The sequence below is a fragment of the Silurus aristotelis genome (assembly GCF_946808225.1).
Source record: "Silurus aristotelis genome assembly, chromosome: 5".
NCBI classification, from domain to species: domain Eukaryota; kingdom Metazoa; phylum Chordata; class Actinopteri; order Siluriformes; family Siluridae; genus Silurus; species Silurus aristotelis.
Window position 1 is genome coordinate 25,661,065 of NC_139578.1, and position 17,695 is coordinate 25,678,759.

The 17,695-nt window shown below is 35.5% G+C and overlaps 1 protein-coding gene across 5 annotated transcripts in view; it reads right to left on the reverse strand.

Annotated features, from left to right (window-relative positions):
• The window catches only part of LOC310726840 (butyrophilin subfamily 1 member A1-like), an 88,799-nt gene that overhangs the window by 12,451 nt on the left and 58,653 nt on the right, over positions 1–17,695 (reverse strand). Inside the window, exons 7-11 of one of the 5 annotated variants that reach the window (XM_083542827.1) lie at positions 14,138–14,170; positions 13,495–13,527; positions 10,605–10,631; positions 9,832–9,858; positions 7,118–7,891 (exon numbers count right to left, since the gene is read on the reverse strand). In XM_083542827.1, coding sequence (XP_083398953.1) covers positions 7,374–7,891; positions 9,832–9,858; positions 10,605–10,631; positions 13,495–13,527; positions 14,138–14,170 — 638 coding nt within the window. In that variant the 3' untranslated portion in view covers positions 7,118–7,373. Of the gene's footprint in view, positions 1–947; positions 1,005–1,119; positions 1,257–7,117; positions 7,892–9,831; positions 9,859–10,604; positions 10,632–13,494; positions 13,528–14,137; positions 14,171–17,695 lie in introns of those variants that run through there. The other 4 variants (XM_083542828.1, XM_083542829.1, XM_083542831.1 and 1 more) reach the window with 4 other exon arrangements.

Genomic DNA, 17,695 nt, shown 5'->3' on the forward strand with positions numbered 1-17,695 from the left:
CTTTATCATTTAAAGCTTGTGCTTAATGCAGAGAAGACCAAAGTAATGGTCTTTTCACATTCAAGGAAAAAAATAGTTAGACCTGAATATTGTTACTGACCAGGGTAAAACAATTGAGGTAGTTTAATCTTATAAATGTTTAGGATTTTTAATTGATAAGCACCTTTCTTTTGAGCTTCATATACAGAATCTAGTAAAAAAAAGTTGAAATTGAAGCTAGGTTTTTTTCTTTAGGAAAAACCTTGTTTTACTTTTTCTGCTAGAAAAAGTCTAGTTGATGCCACATTTCTCTCTATTATTGATCATGGTGATCTGTTGTATATGAATGCCCCATCAAAGTGTCTTTAGACGTTGGATGCTATGTTTCATGGAGCTTTAAGGTTTTTTTCAAATTGTAGACCTCTCACGCATCACTGTACACTTTACTCCAAAGTGAATTTGCCCTCTGTCAAATCGCTGGCTTACTCACCTTTATATTTTTATATATAAGGGTATTATAAGCAGGCTGCCAGGCTACATATCCAAATTTCTTTCTTTTGTACAGAGTACTTAAGGTTTATGGTCCCAGAAAATTATCTCATTAAAATGTTCCTCAAGCTAGGACAGAGTTGTTTAAAAATGTATGTTTTTTGCACCTTCAACTTGGAATGACCTACAGAAATCACTAAAGCTATTGTGTTTAATCTCCTTAAATGATCACACGTGCAAATGTTTTAATTAATGGCACTTTTATTTACATTTAAATGCACTTGAGTTGTCTTTTGCCTTTTTGTTTAGTTTTGTGATTGTGTGATTTAATTTGTTCTGCTATTATGGCCAGGTCTCTCTTGAAAAATAAATTCTATATCTCAATGAGACTAACCTGGTTAAATAAAGGTTAAATAAAAAAATAAAAAAATAAAAAAATAGCTACCATGCGCACACTATCACACACACAGATTTCATACCTGGTTGAGATTCCATAAGGCTCAGTAGAATCAGAAAAATCACATACAATAACAGCTCTGAAAGACAAGTTAAGCATCAGTGTGTGAGTTTTAGAAGATGAATAAAGCTAAACAAGTTACACTAGGAGAACTATTTAACACATCGGATTTATAAAAAAGTCCAAATACTCACTCATTTTAATGGTTTATATTTTTCTAAAGACACCCAAAGATAAAGTTTCCGTGAGTAAGACCACACTTTCAGTTTGTTCTGCTTTCATTAGTGGAACCAGTTGGAACCTGTTCTTTAGACACGCCTTTTTCTGTTGAAGCTTCCTTAAGAGTAACGCACACACACATTACAATGATCCAATTGTGCAGGATTTTTTAGTTCTTAGTTGTAAAAGAAAATACAGAATCCCAGGATTGGTTCTCTGTTTGAAAAATTGAGTTACTGTGTGAAGTGACTCCTTTTGCTTACATGTGCCTTTTCTTAGTTATTATATTTTTACCACCCAAACCCACATGCAAAAGGTCACCCAGGTCACCCAGTGCAACCACATAATTCTTATTCGGTGTAAAAAAGACATGGTGTTCTTAAATAACAGATTATCACAGATCTTAATATTTATGCAATAAAATGTATAGTTTATTAATGTGTATATTCTAGTATGTTATTGTTTCTGCAACAGGTCATTCACAAGTACTTGTGTTTAAGACTTTTCACATAATATATGCTTAAAAGTGAGTTTTTATTTAATAAATAAATTTATATAATCTTTGATATGGTGCATTCTTTTTCTGGTTTTTAACTCTGTTTTCTCTATGGGGTTAGTAAGACAAAAAATAGGCCACACTTATCTGACCTAAAAACATGAGGCTTGTGTATATTCTGTAATATTGAATATAACTATGAAGAGTTAAATAATATATGTAAGTTTGTTGTGGTATAAGAGGAATAATGTGCTAGAATCCACAGTAGAGCAGTAGGGGCTGGACTGAGACAAGAAATTCTCTCCCTTGCTTTTTGGCCCAGAACAGCCTACTACATATGATCACAAATACTACCCATTTATGCATGCTCTTGAATATGTATACCAACTCCTATTCAATAAAAGCACTAAAGCCATAAAATCGGTAGGAAGGAAGTAAGAGTTGACACATTAAAAACTTAATTTAAAAAGTGTAATGTAATAATATAATAAAACTATAATCCACATTGACAGCCAACGTCTGAAAACGTGGCTGAAAACGTCTGTTATTTTGACACATTTTGCAGCGTCTCTCTGAAGGGTCTGTGTTCTTTTTTGCACAATTTCTCTGTGCCTCCCTTGCACGTCTTCTCCATCTCTCTCTGACCATTTTGACAGCTACACATTAACGCTTCATGCATGCACAGAGCCCAAAAGGGGAGTTGTTTAAAGGCGTGATTGTGTCAGCCCAATGTCAATTAAGAAAAGAACCAATGGCCTGCCAAATAAATGTTTAATGGGCCGTTCTGACGACTTTTTGGACAAATACATTATATCGCCTCAAAAACTCCCAGCACCATCAACTAATTAATCAGAAAAAAGGTTGATAAGAGTTTTATGGGCCAATCAGACAAAAACAGTATGAGACGTATAGGCCCAAAAGTTCGTAGGCCCAGCGGGAAAATGCTCTGTCTGCCAGATGGCCAATCTCCCCCTGGTGGTGGATGACGTATGGAAACCATGTAGTTTGAGTTAAAGTAGAGATACAGTAGGTAACATATTACTCCAGTAAAAGTGCTCCCTTTAAACTTTCGTTACAGTAAAAGAACAGAATTGTTTGCAATAAAATTTACTTGAGTATCCAAAGTACTATAATTTTTTTTAATACTATTATCATTTTTGTCACAAGACTCTTTGCTTAATTAACTCAGTTTATGGGAAAAGGCTCTAATGTTACTTTAATTAATAGAATGATATTAATTAGTCTAACACTGGTTCATATCTATTAAAATATATCATAAGCCTAAAACCTTCTTTTCAACTACTTAAAATAAAAAAAATAAAAAATTTAAATCATGCAAATTAGGCCATGGGATTTGTGGCAAATTAGAGTCAGGAGTTTCTTCCATCATACTCTCAAAATTTTCTGCTTGCTGTTGAACTGATGCTGAACTGTACAGGTATGTTGGTACTAAGTAGATATCACCAAGTGCCAATCAAAACAAGTTCAAATCACAGTGTGCACTCGTCCCTGATTGGTGGCTTTCTGCATGCTTAACTATTAAAGTGATCATAGCGGTCAAGATTTTAACATGATTATTTTTTGCATGATGGAGTGTGGATGTGAAATGAACATGGTTCAATTTGATTCACTTGATCTGGTTGATTTAAAGTTTAATATGCAAACCCTAAAGAATTGAATAGATTAGAATCGATTTTATTTGGCAAATACCTTACTGTGAACTGATGTGAGTGGGTTTGAAGTGATGTGAGTGGGTTTGATCAGGGATTTGAATCGTCAATTTTGTAATTGGTTAAAAAGAGATTATTATTTATTTAGATTTATAACGTCACTAAACTTAAAGATTTTAAATGTAAAAGCATAATTATTAAAAGTTTGCCTGTATGTTTATGTACACAGCAGATTGTTGCGTGTTAGATTTGTTACTAATTTATTTGAAATAATTGTTTTATGTAAAGTGTTTGGATGAATATCTGAGTATGAGTTTTTGGTCCTTTAATAGTCTGAATGTTGCGACTTTAAATGTAAATTGTTTTTATACCTGATTGTGATTCCATAATGCTGTAGGGAATCAAGAGAGTCACACACAAAAACATCCATGAAAGACTTAGTTTATGATTATTTTTGCTTCGGTCTGTTTAAAATATATCTCATGTAGCATCTATTATTAAAATATATACTCATTTTAAAGGGTTTATTTTCTCAATGAGCACGCTGTCTCCTTGCATGATGTGCTTAGATCATTCAGGGAAGTCAACCCAAGAAAAGCATCAGGTCCTGATAGTGTTCATGGTCTTTTACAGACATCTTCAATCTCTCCCTCAAGCTGTCTGTGATCCCCACCTGCTTCAAGAAAACCACCATTATCCTGTCCCTAAGAGGTCTACGATCAGATGACTGCATGACTACCACCCTAACCTCCACCATCATGAAGTGCTTTATCAAAAACCACATCTGTTCCTCCTTGTTAGCCACCATGGACCCTCTCCAATTCGCATACAGGAAAAACAGATCGACAGAGGACGCTATCACTTTAGCGAAACACAAGGCTCTCGTTTCAAAGCTGAAAGAATTAGGACTGAACTTTCACTTGTGTTACTGGATTTTGGACTTTCTGACAAACAAACCCCAAGTGGTCAGAATTAGGAATAAATATTCCTCCGCTCAGAGTCAGAGCACTAGCGCTGCACAGGGTTGTGTCCTAAGTCCCCTCCTATACTCCCTGTTCACACACGACTGTGTTGCCCAGCAGAGGTACAATGTCATCTATAAGTTTGTGGACAACACCTCCATCTTGGGCCTCATAACTGATGGAGATGAGACAGCCTACAAAGATGAGGTGAGAGCGCCATCACAATGGTGCAGCAGAGGTGGCAAAAGTACACACATCATTCACTTAAGTAGAAGTACATATACTCATGTTTTAAAATAGTCTGGTAAAGGCTGAAGTACTGACAATACTTTTTTACTCAAGTTAAAGTAAAGAAGTTTGGGCTCTGACATGCACTTAAGTAAAAAGTAGCCATTATACTACCTGTTTTAGTGTCACGCTAGTAATTGGACCTCACATCATATTAATATTAGGGCTGTAAACCGAATAAATTGTTTCATCGTGAATGAATATGTTTAATCGTGATAAATTGCATGATTGTAATGAGTTAACTCATGATTAATCACAAATAAAATTTTGCACATTTTTGTCTGTTCTTAATCTAAATTTTATCTTTAAATCTATTTTCTTTTAAATTAAGGTGATACCGGAGAAACTGTACCTCTTCTAACTTTCATACGGATTACATACTCAGAGAGAATTTGTATTCGAATAGTCCAATACTTGTATTATTATGTCTGTGAGGTATTAATTGTGCATCAATACAATTAGTGCCTTAAAAATGAATTTATGTTAATGCGTTATTAATGTTAATTTTGACAGCCTTAATATATTAATATAAAACAAATTAAAATTTTTGTTACCTAATGAATGTATCCAGACTGAACATCCACCATATAGAACACAAGCAGAGAAATGATGATGATGATCAGGTGATCAGGAATGTCTCTGTTGACTAACTCCTTCTGTCTCATCCACGTTAACCCCAAACTCCTTGTTGCCTTCTGCCTTGCACATTGTTGGCTTAGTAAACTAGTCTATGTCTGTGGTGTGTGAGAGCCAGGAAATGATACACCAGTGGTAGATTGAGTGCAATGAGAAGAAAAAAATATTGACATTTCACCAAATCGATTAAAACTAAAGTAACAAGCCTGTTTTGAAAATGTAAGAAGTAGAAAGTACAGATATTTGTGTAAAAGGTTTTTCTAAAAATAGTGATGTAAAGAACTGATACCAGAAAAATCTACTTAACAGTAATTAAGTTACACAGCACTAGATTGCAAGGCCCTACAGTGAGTCGTAAGAGCAGAGGAACTCATTATTGGAAATAAACTCCCAGCCTTGCAGGTCATCTACCACACATTGTCTGAGGAAGGCTCAAAAGTCACCCAGCATACAGCCTGTTTAACAAACTGCCATCAAGGGTTTTCATGCCAGAACCAACAGGCTGATGAATAGTTTTTACCCTCAGTATCAGAATCATCAATGAAGCCACAGTCTCACTGCAAACCACAACTGCCCACTGACTCTGTTTTACATTTCATACATATTTGCAAATCTATTTAACACACCTAGGACTGCACAATTCTAAATTTTGGAACTCTTAATACCATTGCACTCGGTACTTTGCACCTTACTTGCACACTACATATTTTTGCGAATTATTTGCACACCTAATATATATTCTAAATGTTATCTAATATGTCATATGTAAACCACTGTGGGATGAATAAAGGTATATCTTATCTTATCTTAATTCATTTTAATATTTAATATTGCTGTAGTTTGCTTGGAACCTCTTAAGAATTTCATTGTACAAACTGTCACTGACATTGTACATATGACCAATAAAACTTACATTTTTTGGTCATATCATCAAAATCAATTCCCTCTGCCTCGGTTCCTCTTTGCATTCTTCTGCTTTCTCCTTCATTTGAAAACCACTTCCCTTTCGAGCTCGCTGTACATGTACTGATCGTTGATTTTAACTTAGTTTTCCCACAATGTCATTTAGTTTCAGTGAGATAATGGTCATGCCTCAGCTTTTCCTAAAGGAAGAGATGCAGGAAATCTTTAATACTTTAGTCTGTTCAGCTCTTTCTTTATCTGTACACACTGCTCAAACAGTCAAACACTCCTCTTCAGCTCATTTACACACAACACTGTGTTTAATGCACTCTGATGCTGAGCAAAGTGCTCTTACACCAGACACTGACACTACAGAAAAGCTATTTCAAATTTAATTGCTGCATGGTCAGGATTTCTACATTGCCTGATTAAAATAAACTCACCTTACATAAGTGTTAAGTATTAATTAGGAGTTTTTCATTGGATAATTTCTGCAGTGATTTTGTTTTTAGGAATGATCCATGTTGGCCCATAGTTAATCCAGACCCAAACTATCACCTGTCACCATTGATGGAGAGGATATGGAGTGAGAACATACAATAAACTGCATCCTCATTTATGCTAAAATCCCCAGAGATATACAGAAATGCAGTAAGAACAGAGCATGTACTACTTTTCTCACTGTGTGAATGATTAAAGCAGCAGTGGATTTGTTTACAACTGTTTACAAATTTCTGTTCATATTCTTTCAGGGAGAGACTGTAAATAAGTATATGGTCAGTTCAGCAGCTCTCATATCATTTAGAATTCTTTTTAATGAATCAATTTTAGATTTTTCCTACAATCTAAAATAAAATTCTAAAGAGAAAATTAACTCTGAATCATTTACACTTTACTCTTTAGAATTATACTGAGTGCTGTTTAAGATTAATTCTGTAATAACTAAGTTTTTAATTGAAATTTCTTTCATGCACCTGCTGATTTTAACTTTAACTGTGAAAATAAATCATAATAAAAATAATCTTTATTAATATTTTATTTCTGATGACAAAATTCCACAATCATAACATGTAAAATAAAAATACAGACTGTAGAATTAAAATTGTTTGTTTATGAAAAATAATAATAAAAAAAAAACAGGTATTAAAATAAAACTGTACAAAACTTTAATATGAAATGTTTTTATAAAATTAACCAGAAAAAAAAACATTAATACTTTTTATTTTTACATTTAATAGATGATTAAAACTGTGAGGTGAAAAATCTATTCAGTATTAAATACAGATCAGTGGAGCTCCATCATTATACCCAGGATTGAAGAATGGAATGAGTTTGTGAGTGAAAGTCTGACCAGTGAAAGAGTAGATATGAGATCTGGAGTTCACATCATAAAAGGAGACCAGACCCTCATCATAATCCACAAACACCCCCAACTTCTCCACCTTCTCTCTCACTGTGAGGGGGACAAGAGGATCAGCATGAGCCAAATACTGATTCCTCCACAGTTCCACAGTCCAGAATCCATTCTGAGGTCTCTCTATAATCATCCACTCCTTCCTGTTAATGTTTTCTCTTATGACTCCTAATATCCAGTAAGTTTTCCCTCTGACCTGCACCTCATAATAAAATCTCCCTGAGGAGAAACTCTGATTTCCCACAACAGCAGGATAATAAGTAAATCTCTGTGGAGTATCAGTGAGATTCTGTTCTGTGTCTCCACATCTCACTTGTTTTCTATCATCAGACAGGATGAGTTGAGGATGTGCAGAATCAGGATCCAGAGTCACCTCCACTGAGAGAAACACACAGTGTGTGATGTGAGTTTGCAGGTAAAAAACATTCAATCATCATCCAGTGGATCAAATTCATTATTATTTATAAGAGGATTTGTAGAAGATTCAATAATTAAACATTTATTTTAATAAATAGAGAAAAACGTTTAGAGTTTATAGTGTGTGTATAAATAGCTTTGTTTTCAGATTTCAGTTTCTGTAACTGCTGCCATTATATTGTTTATATAATTTATATAATTTATTTATATTTAGTAAAATCACTTTCATAAGTGAAAAGTTAATCTGTGTTTGTTAATTATAGCTTTATTGCATTATATAATTTAATTGTTTGTTGCGGTACCTTTATTTTGAAATCTCGACACACACACACACACACACACACACACACACACACACACACACACACACACACACACACACACACACACACACACACACACACGATCCTGAAGGAGAAAAGCAGTTCAGTGAGTCTTTAGTGATAAATATCTGGTCAGTTTGAGCTTTTGGAAGAGAAACGAGACTCTTTTTAACTGCAGGATTATAAATTTCTTCTTCTTCTTTATCCAGAACAACAACATTCACCTCTGATAGACAGAGTTTTATACTCATCACTTTTCCACATACATGCTGTAACTAATGATTCTTTCAGAATAAAACATTATTTACACACAGTTTTCTACTATTATTTATAATCTTTAGTGTTTACAGGTGAAGCTGAATGTGATGAAATGATCAAGTTGAAGAGTGAAGGGTAAAAAACTGAGCTTTACTCAGAGTCTTCCAGTCTGATCTGACATCAGATACATCAGTCTGTCTGATCTGTAATGATGTAGAAAGTTCATCTGTGTTTCTCATCTTCCTCTCTTCTATTAATGAAGAAATAAAACTACACACAGCTAGAAGGTGCTCTGTTAGAACTCGATGGAGAGGAATTTAATAGCAGGAGATAAAACAGTACAACTGGATCCAGACTCAATTATCTTTATGTAGCTGTGAGGAACCCGGATCTTAAACTAATCTCATTTCTGTGCTCAATTTTACAACCTCAAATTCATTCTGTTTCTATTTGACAACTGAAAAGATCCTGAATGCAGATTACTGAATATCTGATACCTGAATTATTATAGCAATTTGTGAAAACTGAAAAAAATAAAAATAAAATACATGTACTATAATAAAAAAAAAATATATGAATCTGTACATTGAATAATAATTACATTTTGTATTTGTTCATATTTACATTGTTTATTATTTATATATATATATATGTTTCTTTCTCTGATTTAATGTAAAATATTGATATCTATTTTTTATCTTGACGGAGTAAATTATAAACGTTTATGAAACTGTTATATCATTTGTCTGATAGATTGAAGTGAAAAACACCACATTTTACACTCACTTTCATCAGAAAACTATCACTGCAAAATAAATACATGAATTTATTAACAAAAAAAGCGCGAAAATATTTGTGGAAAATGTAAAGTTGTAAATGTGTTTCAGCTCTGGGCAGTAAAACTGTTTCTCTCTTTACTCACTATGACTATAAAAGAGAAGAAATATAAAGTATATATACATGTATAAACTATAACTAATATTATACTATTACACAGATATACAGTGTTATAATTACTATACTTACTACCTGCACTCCATCATTCTATTTCACACTTTTATTTCCAACATGAGTTTGAAATGTTATGTTCTGACTTAAAAAAAAAAAAAAAAAAGTTTTAGTTTTGAGGTTAAATTCAACCTCTCTCTCTCTCTCTCTCTCTCTCCCTCTCTCTCTCTCTCTCTCTCTCTCTCTCCCTCTCTCTCTCTCTCTCTCTCACACACACACACACACACACACACACACACACACACACACACACACACACACACACACACACACACACACAAAATCTACAGTAGAAACTAAAGTTGTTCTCACCTGCAAACTTCTTCTTCTTTATAAACTCTGTGAAGCAACATTTTATATTAATTTAACAAATATATTTGACAATACATATAACAAAAATATAAAATTTATAAGGAATATTTACACCACATACAAGAAATACTAACCAAAAATAAATAAATATCTGCACCCCAAAAAAATAAAAAATATATATATATAATTATAAGTAAAATGGGGTTAATGTGCACATCTTCAGATTTTATTAACATGTAGACCATTGAAATTCCAAGGTAACATGAGCTGCTTCACAGGTTTTAATGATTACTGAGGTGTCATAAAAAACATTTCAGCATCTACAGCATAACATAATAAATACTGAGTGCTGTGATTTTTACATCTTAAACCAAGTGGCTTCTACTGTCATATCAACTGTATGTTTGTGTTACTGCACACAGTGAAATGAAACAATGTTCCTCCTACAGAGACACAGAACTACAAGAGAAATAATAACTAATACTATAAAGATCCACACAGGGAAGCACAGTGCAGCACCGACCAGTACACAGTTCTAGTGTGGAGAAAAGTGCAGATATGATCTTTATCCCGTCTCTGTGTATTGAGGAGTTTCACAGTTTGGGGAAAATTGATGAGAAGATAAATAATCATTATTATAATATGAGGCTGTGCACTGTAACAACATGTAAAGTGTTTCAATGTAAATGGAAAATTGTGAAGTACAGAAACATAAACAAAATATATGTTTCTCCTAATTATTATGTCTATTTTCGCTACACAGAAATAATTACCGTCTTCCACTCTCTGTCTCTGAAGCTCTACAACGAGAAAAAAGTTCATATTAGAGACCAGACTACCTGCAGGAATCTGTTTAATACACTTATTATTTTCATTGTGTGAGTAACAAATTAATAAAAGTAACTTTATATTTCTAATGTATGAGAAATGTGATGTTTAACATGAGGATGAGTTCATATATATAATTTTATATACATTATATGTTCAGAAGTATGTGAACACCTGACTATTACCTCTATATGAGTTTGTTAAATATCACATTCCCCATCCTTTAGCATTAATATGGAGTTTGCACTACACATAGTGATTTGGTGCTTGTGTACATTGTGACACTTCCATGTACCTCTGATACACAGTTCTTATGTTGTTGATGTTTCTAGAGCAGTTTGGTCCTCTGTAGTGAGTAATATGACAGAGGACAGGTGATTATTAAACACTACATTCTTCAGCACTCAGTGGTTCTGCTCTGTGAGTTTTCATGGTCTATCACTTCCTGTCTGAGCTGTTGTTGCTCATAAATACATTATTTCACTCTTGTATGTTTTAGTTTGTCTCTTGTGAGGATGAAGTGAACGTTGCTGTTGTTGTGTTGGTCTTTTACAGATAAATCAGGACAGAAATTTCACAATCTGAATTTGAATGAATTTGAACGTATGGTATGTATGTATGGTATATTCTTGTCATATGTAAAGATTATTATTAATATCAGTATTTTATGTGTATGTACTGTAAATCTGAATACTGTAACCTAGAAAATGGGAGTAAACAAGTTATCAGTGTTCTTTCTATAATATTATTATTGTGGGGTTAAAGCTAAAGTGCTACAGGAGTCTGTACAGTATAACAAACTCACTGTTATCTTTATTATTTACATTTTATTACAGTGATACTGTCTGTTAGGTTTCCATTTAAATAATTACTAAGATTTCGAAGCACAAAAGTTTATTCTCACCTCCGTATTTTTTCTCCTTTTCCAGCACTGAGGCTAAAATATAAAATAGTTGTGGTTATGTTGGCTTATATATAAAAGAATAAATAGATTAAGCAATGTGATATGATAATAAGGTAAATCAACAACACTAATCAGATTACAGTTATGAAATATAAACGTCCTCTGATGTAATTGTCAGGGATCCCCCTGCCACGCCCCCCTCGGAGGCTTTCATGCTGCATTTCTCTCTGCCGCTCCCGACATTAAGTACCGACACCTCATTCCCCTTCCCCTTTATAAACTCACTGGCTGGCGGACCTACCAAATGGATACAGTGATTAAACAGCCACCTGACCGCCAGCAGTCCCCGCTGGTTCCTGCTGCGTGTTCCGATGCTAAGGATAATACTTGCTTCACGGATTACACCGGCTGTGCGGATTCTTACCGGCAATACGGACTGCACTTGCTGTGCGGTATATACCCGCCTTCCGGATTTACCCCGCATCACGGTTCGTAATTCTTCTGAACCCTTCTTTTGTTACGGTACGTTCAATAAACATGATAGTTACTTTCTCTTACATCGCCGGATCCATACCCTGACAGTAATATTTGTTACATGATTAAGCAAAATTTCAGTTACATTACAGACCAATATTTTGTTTATTTTTGAACCGTCAATAGTTTATAAAGATACCGCAGCTAAAACAAACAGTGTGTTTTGTAGCGCCAGTCCCTATACCTTACACACACACACACACACACACCACCCCAAGAGCCAGATAAGGCCTGGCCTCTCTGGGTGAATTCAAAGCCCCAGTACATCTGTTTGTGACGAACACACACATATACAGACACACACACCAAAAGGAAGCATCCTTTTATTAATTAACTAATAAATAGAATGCCCCACTTCACATGTGTCAGGGATCCACCAGCTACACCTGACCCTCATCAGTTCTCATGTCATCTCCACCAGCTCATTGTCTGTTCTACAGCTTAGGCTAAGGAACACTGTCGGACTATCCAAGCACTCTATTTAGCTATTCTTTGTTTATGGGACTCTGTATACTTTGTCTAGCCATAGTTTTCACCAGGGTTAGTTAACCTGGAGTTTCGTTGCGTGTGTGTATGTGTACTTCTGTGCAGGTTCCCGGTGGTGCTTCTCTCCGCGTATGCTTCTCCTGCTACGCTCCGTCCCTTCCCGGACTCCGCGTTCTCTACACGGTAGCGTGCCTCTTCCCCAGCGCACCTCGGATTACCGACGTTTTCCCGTCGATGCCTCCTCGCCGCGCTTCCTCCCTCACGCTCCGTGGATCTAGTATTTACGAACTGCCGTTTACCGGATTATCCCGCGCTGCGGGTGTTTTGTGTTGGCTCTGCCTTTTTGTTTTCATTAAACACGCCTGCTTCTACTTCCGCCTCCGTCTCCGCATTCGCCGCGTGACACAAACAGTGATACACAGTGCTTTTCTACTGAATATCAGCTCTTCTGGAATACTGTTTGTCTAAACAAATTAATGAACTGGAAATAACATACATTTTTATGTAGCTTGAGATAGAATATAGATAGAATTGTTTTTTTTTTAAATAAAATTGTGGTGTTTGTAATTCTTTAATATCCATGATTGTTTTTTTTTTTTTTTTTTCAAATAAAAGATCAAAAGGACAAAATTCTCATTGCCATTTTGCTCATATTTACTAAGAATACGAATATGACTCGAGGACACTGTACTGTTCTCAATCTGTACAAAATTTGGTACCATCCATTTACACAAACATGAATAGGAGCTGTAATTTCTACTCTCTGCCCCGATCTGCATCCTATTGTGGCACAAACAGTTTCACAACCTTCTAGTTACCTTAATAATTACATTTGATCAGAATATTTTGTTGTTAAGTTTATTCCAATTAAATATTCAGTTTAATTTTAAAGCCAAAAAGTTCATTCTCACCTGCATTTTGCTTCTCCTTCTGAAGCTCCGATGCTAAAACAGAAATTTTTTTGAGCAGTTTCTTAAAACAAATCTATGTAAAATAAATTTAACTGTGTAATAGAGTGAAATGAATTGCACAGAATTTGGTAGCATCCATTTAAACAAACATGAGAAGAAGCTATAATTTCTTCCCACTGTCCAGATTTGCCACTTCTTGTGCCCAAACAGTTTAACAACATTTTAGTTACCTTTATTATTACATTTGATAATATTTTTTGTTAAGTTTCTTTCAAATGAATATTCAGTTTAATTTTAAAGACAAAAAGTTCATTCTCACCTGCATTTTGTTTCTCCTTCTGAAGTTCTGAGGCTAAAACAGAAAATTGTTTTGAGTATTTTCTTAAAACAAATCTATGTGAAATAGATTAAACTGTGTAATAGAGTGAAAAGAGCTGCACAAAATTTGATAACATTTATTTAAACAAACATGAAAAGAAGCTGTAATTTCTACCCGCTGTCCAGATTTGCCACTTCTTGTGGGCCAAAACGGTTTAAAAACCTTCTTGTTACCTTTAAAATCATGTTTGTTCAGAATATTTTTTGAAGTTTATTTCAATGAAATATATATTTTTTTATTTTAAAAAGAAAAAAAAATTCTTACCTGCATTTTGCTTTACATTCTGAAGCTCTGAATCTAAAACAAAAAATAGTTTTGAGTAGATGTATAAAAAATCTATGTATCAAATTAAAAGGTTATTAAAGATATTACAATACAAATATTGCAATATAAATATGAATAAAAAAAATCCTAATATAGTGAAAAGCCAAATGGGCAGCACAAATAAAATGTTATTATAATTACATTTGTAATTACAAGATTCACAATGTTGAAGATGTTACAGGTCAATTATAAGTAATTTAAGAATCATTAATGTAATGTATTATCAGTGATGTGTTTGTATCGCTACTCTTTAACAGAACCCTCTGCAATTTAGGTGATCAAAGTAAGAGTGTCCGTTAAGTTTATTACAATTAATTAATTAGGATGTTTAATTAAGAACTTCATTCTTACCTGCTTTTTGCTTTTGCTTTTGAAGCTCTGAGAATAAAAACATAGATTTAATCAAACAACCTGCAATATTGTCATTATATTTCTCTCTGTACTGTAGGTCTCCTTAAGTGTCTGTGTTGGTGTTGATGTCTTTTGTCTCCTCCACAATTTTACATGCGTTGCTCCTGCAGTCTACATCCTTTGCTATTTCTTAGAAACACACAGACTTACTGATAGCCCATAGTCAGTGCAGTAACAGTTTCAGTGTAACAAACTATAGATCAGTGTTTGGCAGTACCGCGTTACCAGTAACGAGTTACTTTTGACAGTAACTAATACTGTAACGCGTTACTTTAAAAAATAAAGTAACTTTGTTACCATTACCGTGTGGTGCGTTACCCGTTACTTTTTTAAATAGATGAATTTCGGCTGAAGTGTAGACTAGAGCCTAACCTGCTTACCGTCTACACTTCAGCCGAAATTCATCCATTTGTGCAATTTCTCAGTGCTGTTCTAATAAATATCAGCTCCAATGAAACATGACTCCTCTGAACAAATATATGAACTGAAATTTTATTTTCACTTTAGTTGAGTATAAAGACATGGTGGAGTATAAAGAGTATAAAGAGTGTGGTGGTGGAATGAGGAAGTGCAGGAAAGCATAACGAGAAAGAGATTGGCAAAACAGAAGTGGGATAGACAAAGTGATGAGCAAAGTAGGCAGGAGTACAAGAAGATGGGGCAGCAGGTAAAGAGGGATGTGGCGAAAGCCAAGGAAACGGCATATGAGGAGCTGTATGAGAGGTTGGACACTAAGGAAGGAGAAAAGGATTTATACCGATTGGCCAGGCAGAGGCACCAAGCTGGAAAGGATGTACTGCAAGTTAGAGCAGTAAAGGATGGAGAGGGAAATGTCTTGACTAGTGAGGAGAGTGTGTAAAGAAGGTGGAGGGAGTATTTTGAGCAGCTGATGAATGAGGAAAATCAGAGAGAGAGAAGGTTGGACGATGTGGAGTTGAGGAAGCAGGATGTAGATAGGATTAGTAAGGAGGAAGTGAAAGCAGCGATTAAGAGGATGAAGAGTGGAAAGTCGGTTGGACCAGATGACATACCGGTAGAAGCGTGGAGATGTTTAGGAGAGATGGCAGTGGAGTTTTTGACCAGGTTGTTTAACAGGATTTTGGAAGGTGAGAAGATGCCTGAGGAATGGAGAAGAAGTGTGCTGGTACCGATCTTTAAGCATAAAGGAGATGTGCAGTCTTGCAGTAACTACAGGGGAATTAAGTTGATGAGTCACACCATGAAGTTATGGGAAAGAGTAGTGGAAGCCAGGCTGAGAGAAGAGGTGACAATCTGTGAGCAACAGTATGGTTTCATGCCAAGGAAGAGCACCAAAGATGCCTTATTTGCTTTGAGGATGTTGATGGAGAAGTATAGAGAAGGACAGAAGGAATTGCATTGTGTATTTGTGGATTTAGAGAAAGCGTACAACAGAGTGCCAAGAGAGGAGTTGTGGTATTGTATGAGAAAGTCAGGTGTGTCAGAGAAGTATGTGAGGGTGGTGCAGGACATGTATGAGGACAGTGTGACGGCAGTGAAGTGTGCAGTAGGTACGACAGACTGGTTCAGGGTGAAGGTTGGACTGCATCAAGGATCGGCCCTGAGCCCTTTCCTGTTTGCAGTGGTGATGGACAGGTTGACGGATGAGGTCAGACAGGAGTCTGGACTATGATGTTTGCGGATGATATTGTCATTTGTGGTAAGAGTAGGGAGCAGGTTGAGAAGAGCCTGGAGAGGTGGAGATATGTGTTGGAGAGAAGGGGAATGAGAGTCAGTAAGTGTAAGACAGAGTACATGTGTGTGAATGAGAGGGAGGGCAGTGGAGTGATGCGGTTGCAGGGAGAGGAGCTGGAAAAGGTGGAGGAGTTCAGGTACCTGGGGTCAACAGTGCAAAGTAATGGAGAGTGTGTTAGAGAAGTAAAGAAAAGAGTGCAGGCAGGGTGGAGTGGGTGGAGAAGAGTGACAGGAGTGATTTGTGATAGTAGGGTACCTGCAAGAATAAAAGGGAAAGTTTATAGGACTGTGGTGAGACCTGCGATGTTGTATGGATTAGAGACAGTGGCATTGAGTAAAAGACAGGAGATGGAGCTGGAGGTGGCAGAGCTGAAGATGTTAAGGTTTTCGTTGGGAGTGACGAGGATGGACAAGATTAGAAATGAGTTTATTAGAGGGACAGCGCATGTAGGATGTTTTGGTGACAAGGTGAGGGAGGCGAGATTGAGATGGTTTGGACATGTGCAAAGGAGGGACATGAATTATATTGGTAGAAGAATGCTGAGGATGGAGCCACCAGGTAGGAGAAAAAGAGGAAGGCCAAGGAGGAGGTTCATGGATGTGGTGAGGGAAGACATGCAGGTAGTTGGTGTGAAAGAGGCAGATGTAGAGGACAGGGTGGTATGGAGACGGATGATCCGCTGTGGCGACCCCTAATGGGAGCAGCCGAAAGAAGAAGAAGAAGAGTTGAGTATAAAGACAAAAACTTTTAAGTCAAATGTAAGCTGTGTCTTTCTGGTTCGAAGGTCGTATCTACTGCGATAAACAGCAACTCCAATCTGTTGAAGCTCCTCCAGGAACTCCATGCTAGAAGCTAGAAGCTAACCCGGTGTTCTGTTGTACATTATTGATAGTTTTCATACTTCAGCTGTGAAAGGAACATTTTTAAGAGCTCAACACAACAGCTTTTATGATGCAAAAGCCACTTTAGTTTTTGATTGTGAATATATTATTCAGCTTGTTTTGTTATTTATTTAGGAAATCCTTGTGATATATTCAGTTTGTGCTGGTCTGACTTAAATAAAATAGTGTTTACAAATTACTTTGTGTTTAAGTTAGTTTTGTGTTTGTATAGATCATAACGCATAAAAGGGCATTATTGGGAACATTAAAGAACGTTCTTTAAAAAAGTAACTAAAAAAGTTACTTTTAACAGTGACGCATTACTTTTTGGTGTAAGTAATCAACAAAGTAACTAAGTTACTTTTTGAATGAAGTAACAAGTAACTGTAACTAGCACAACACTGCTAGTGATATAATTGTAGTTTATGTACCGACACAGACAAGAGAAGTGATACAAACAGTGCAATTTCTCAGTGCTGTTCTAATAAATAT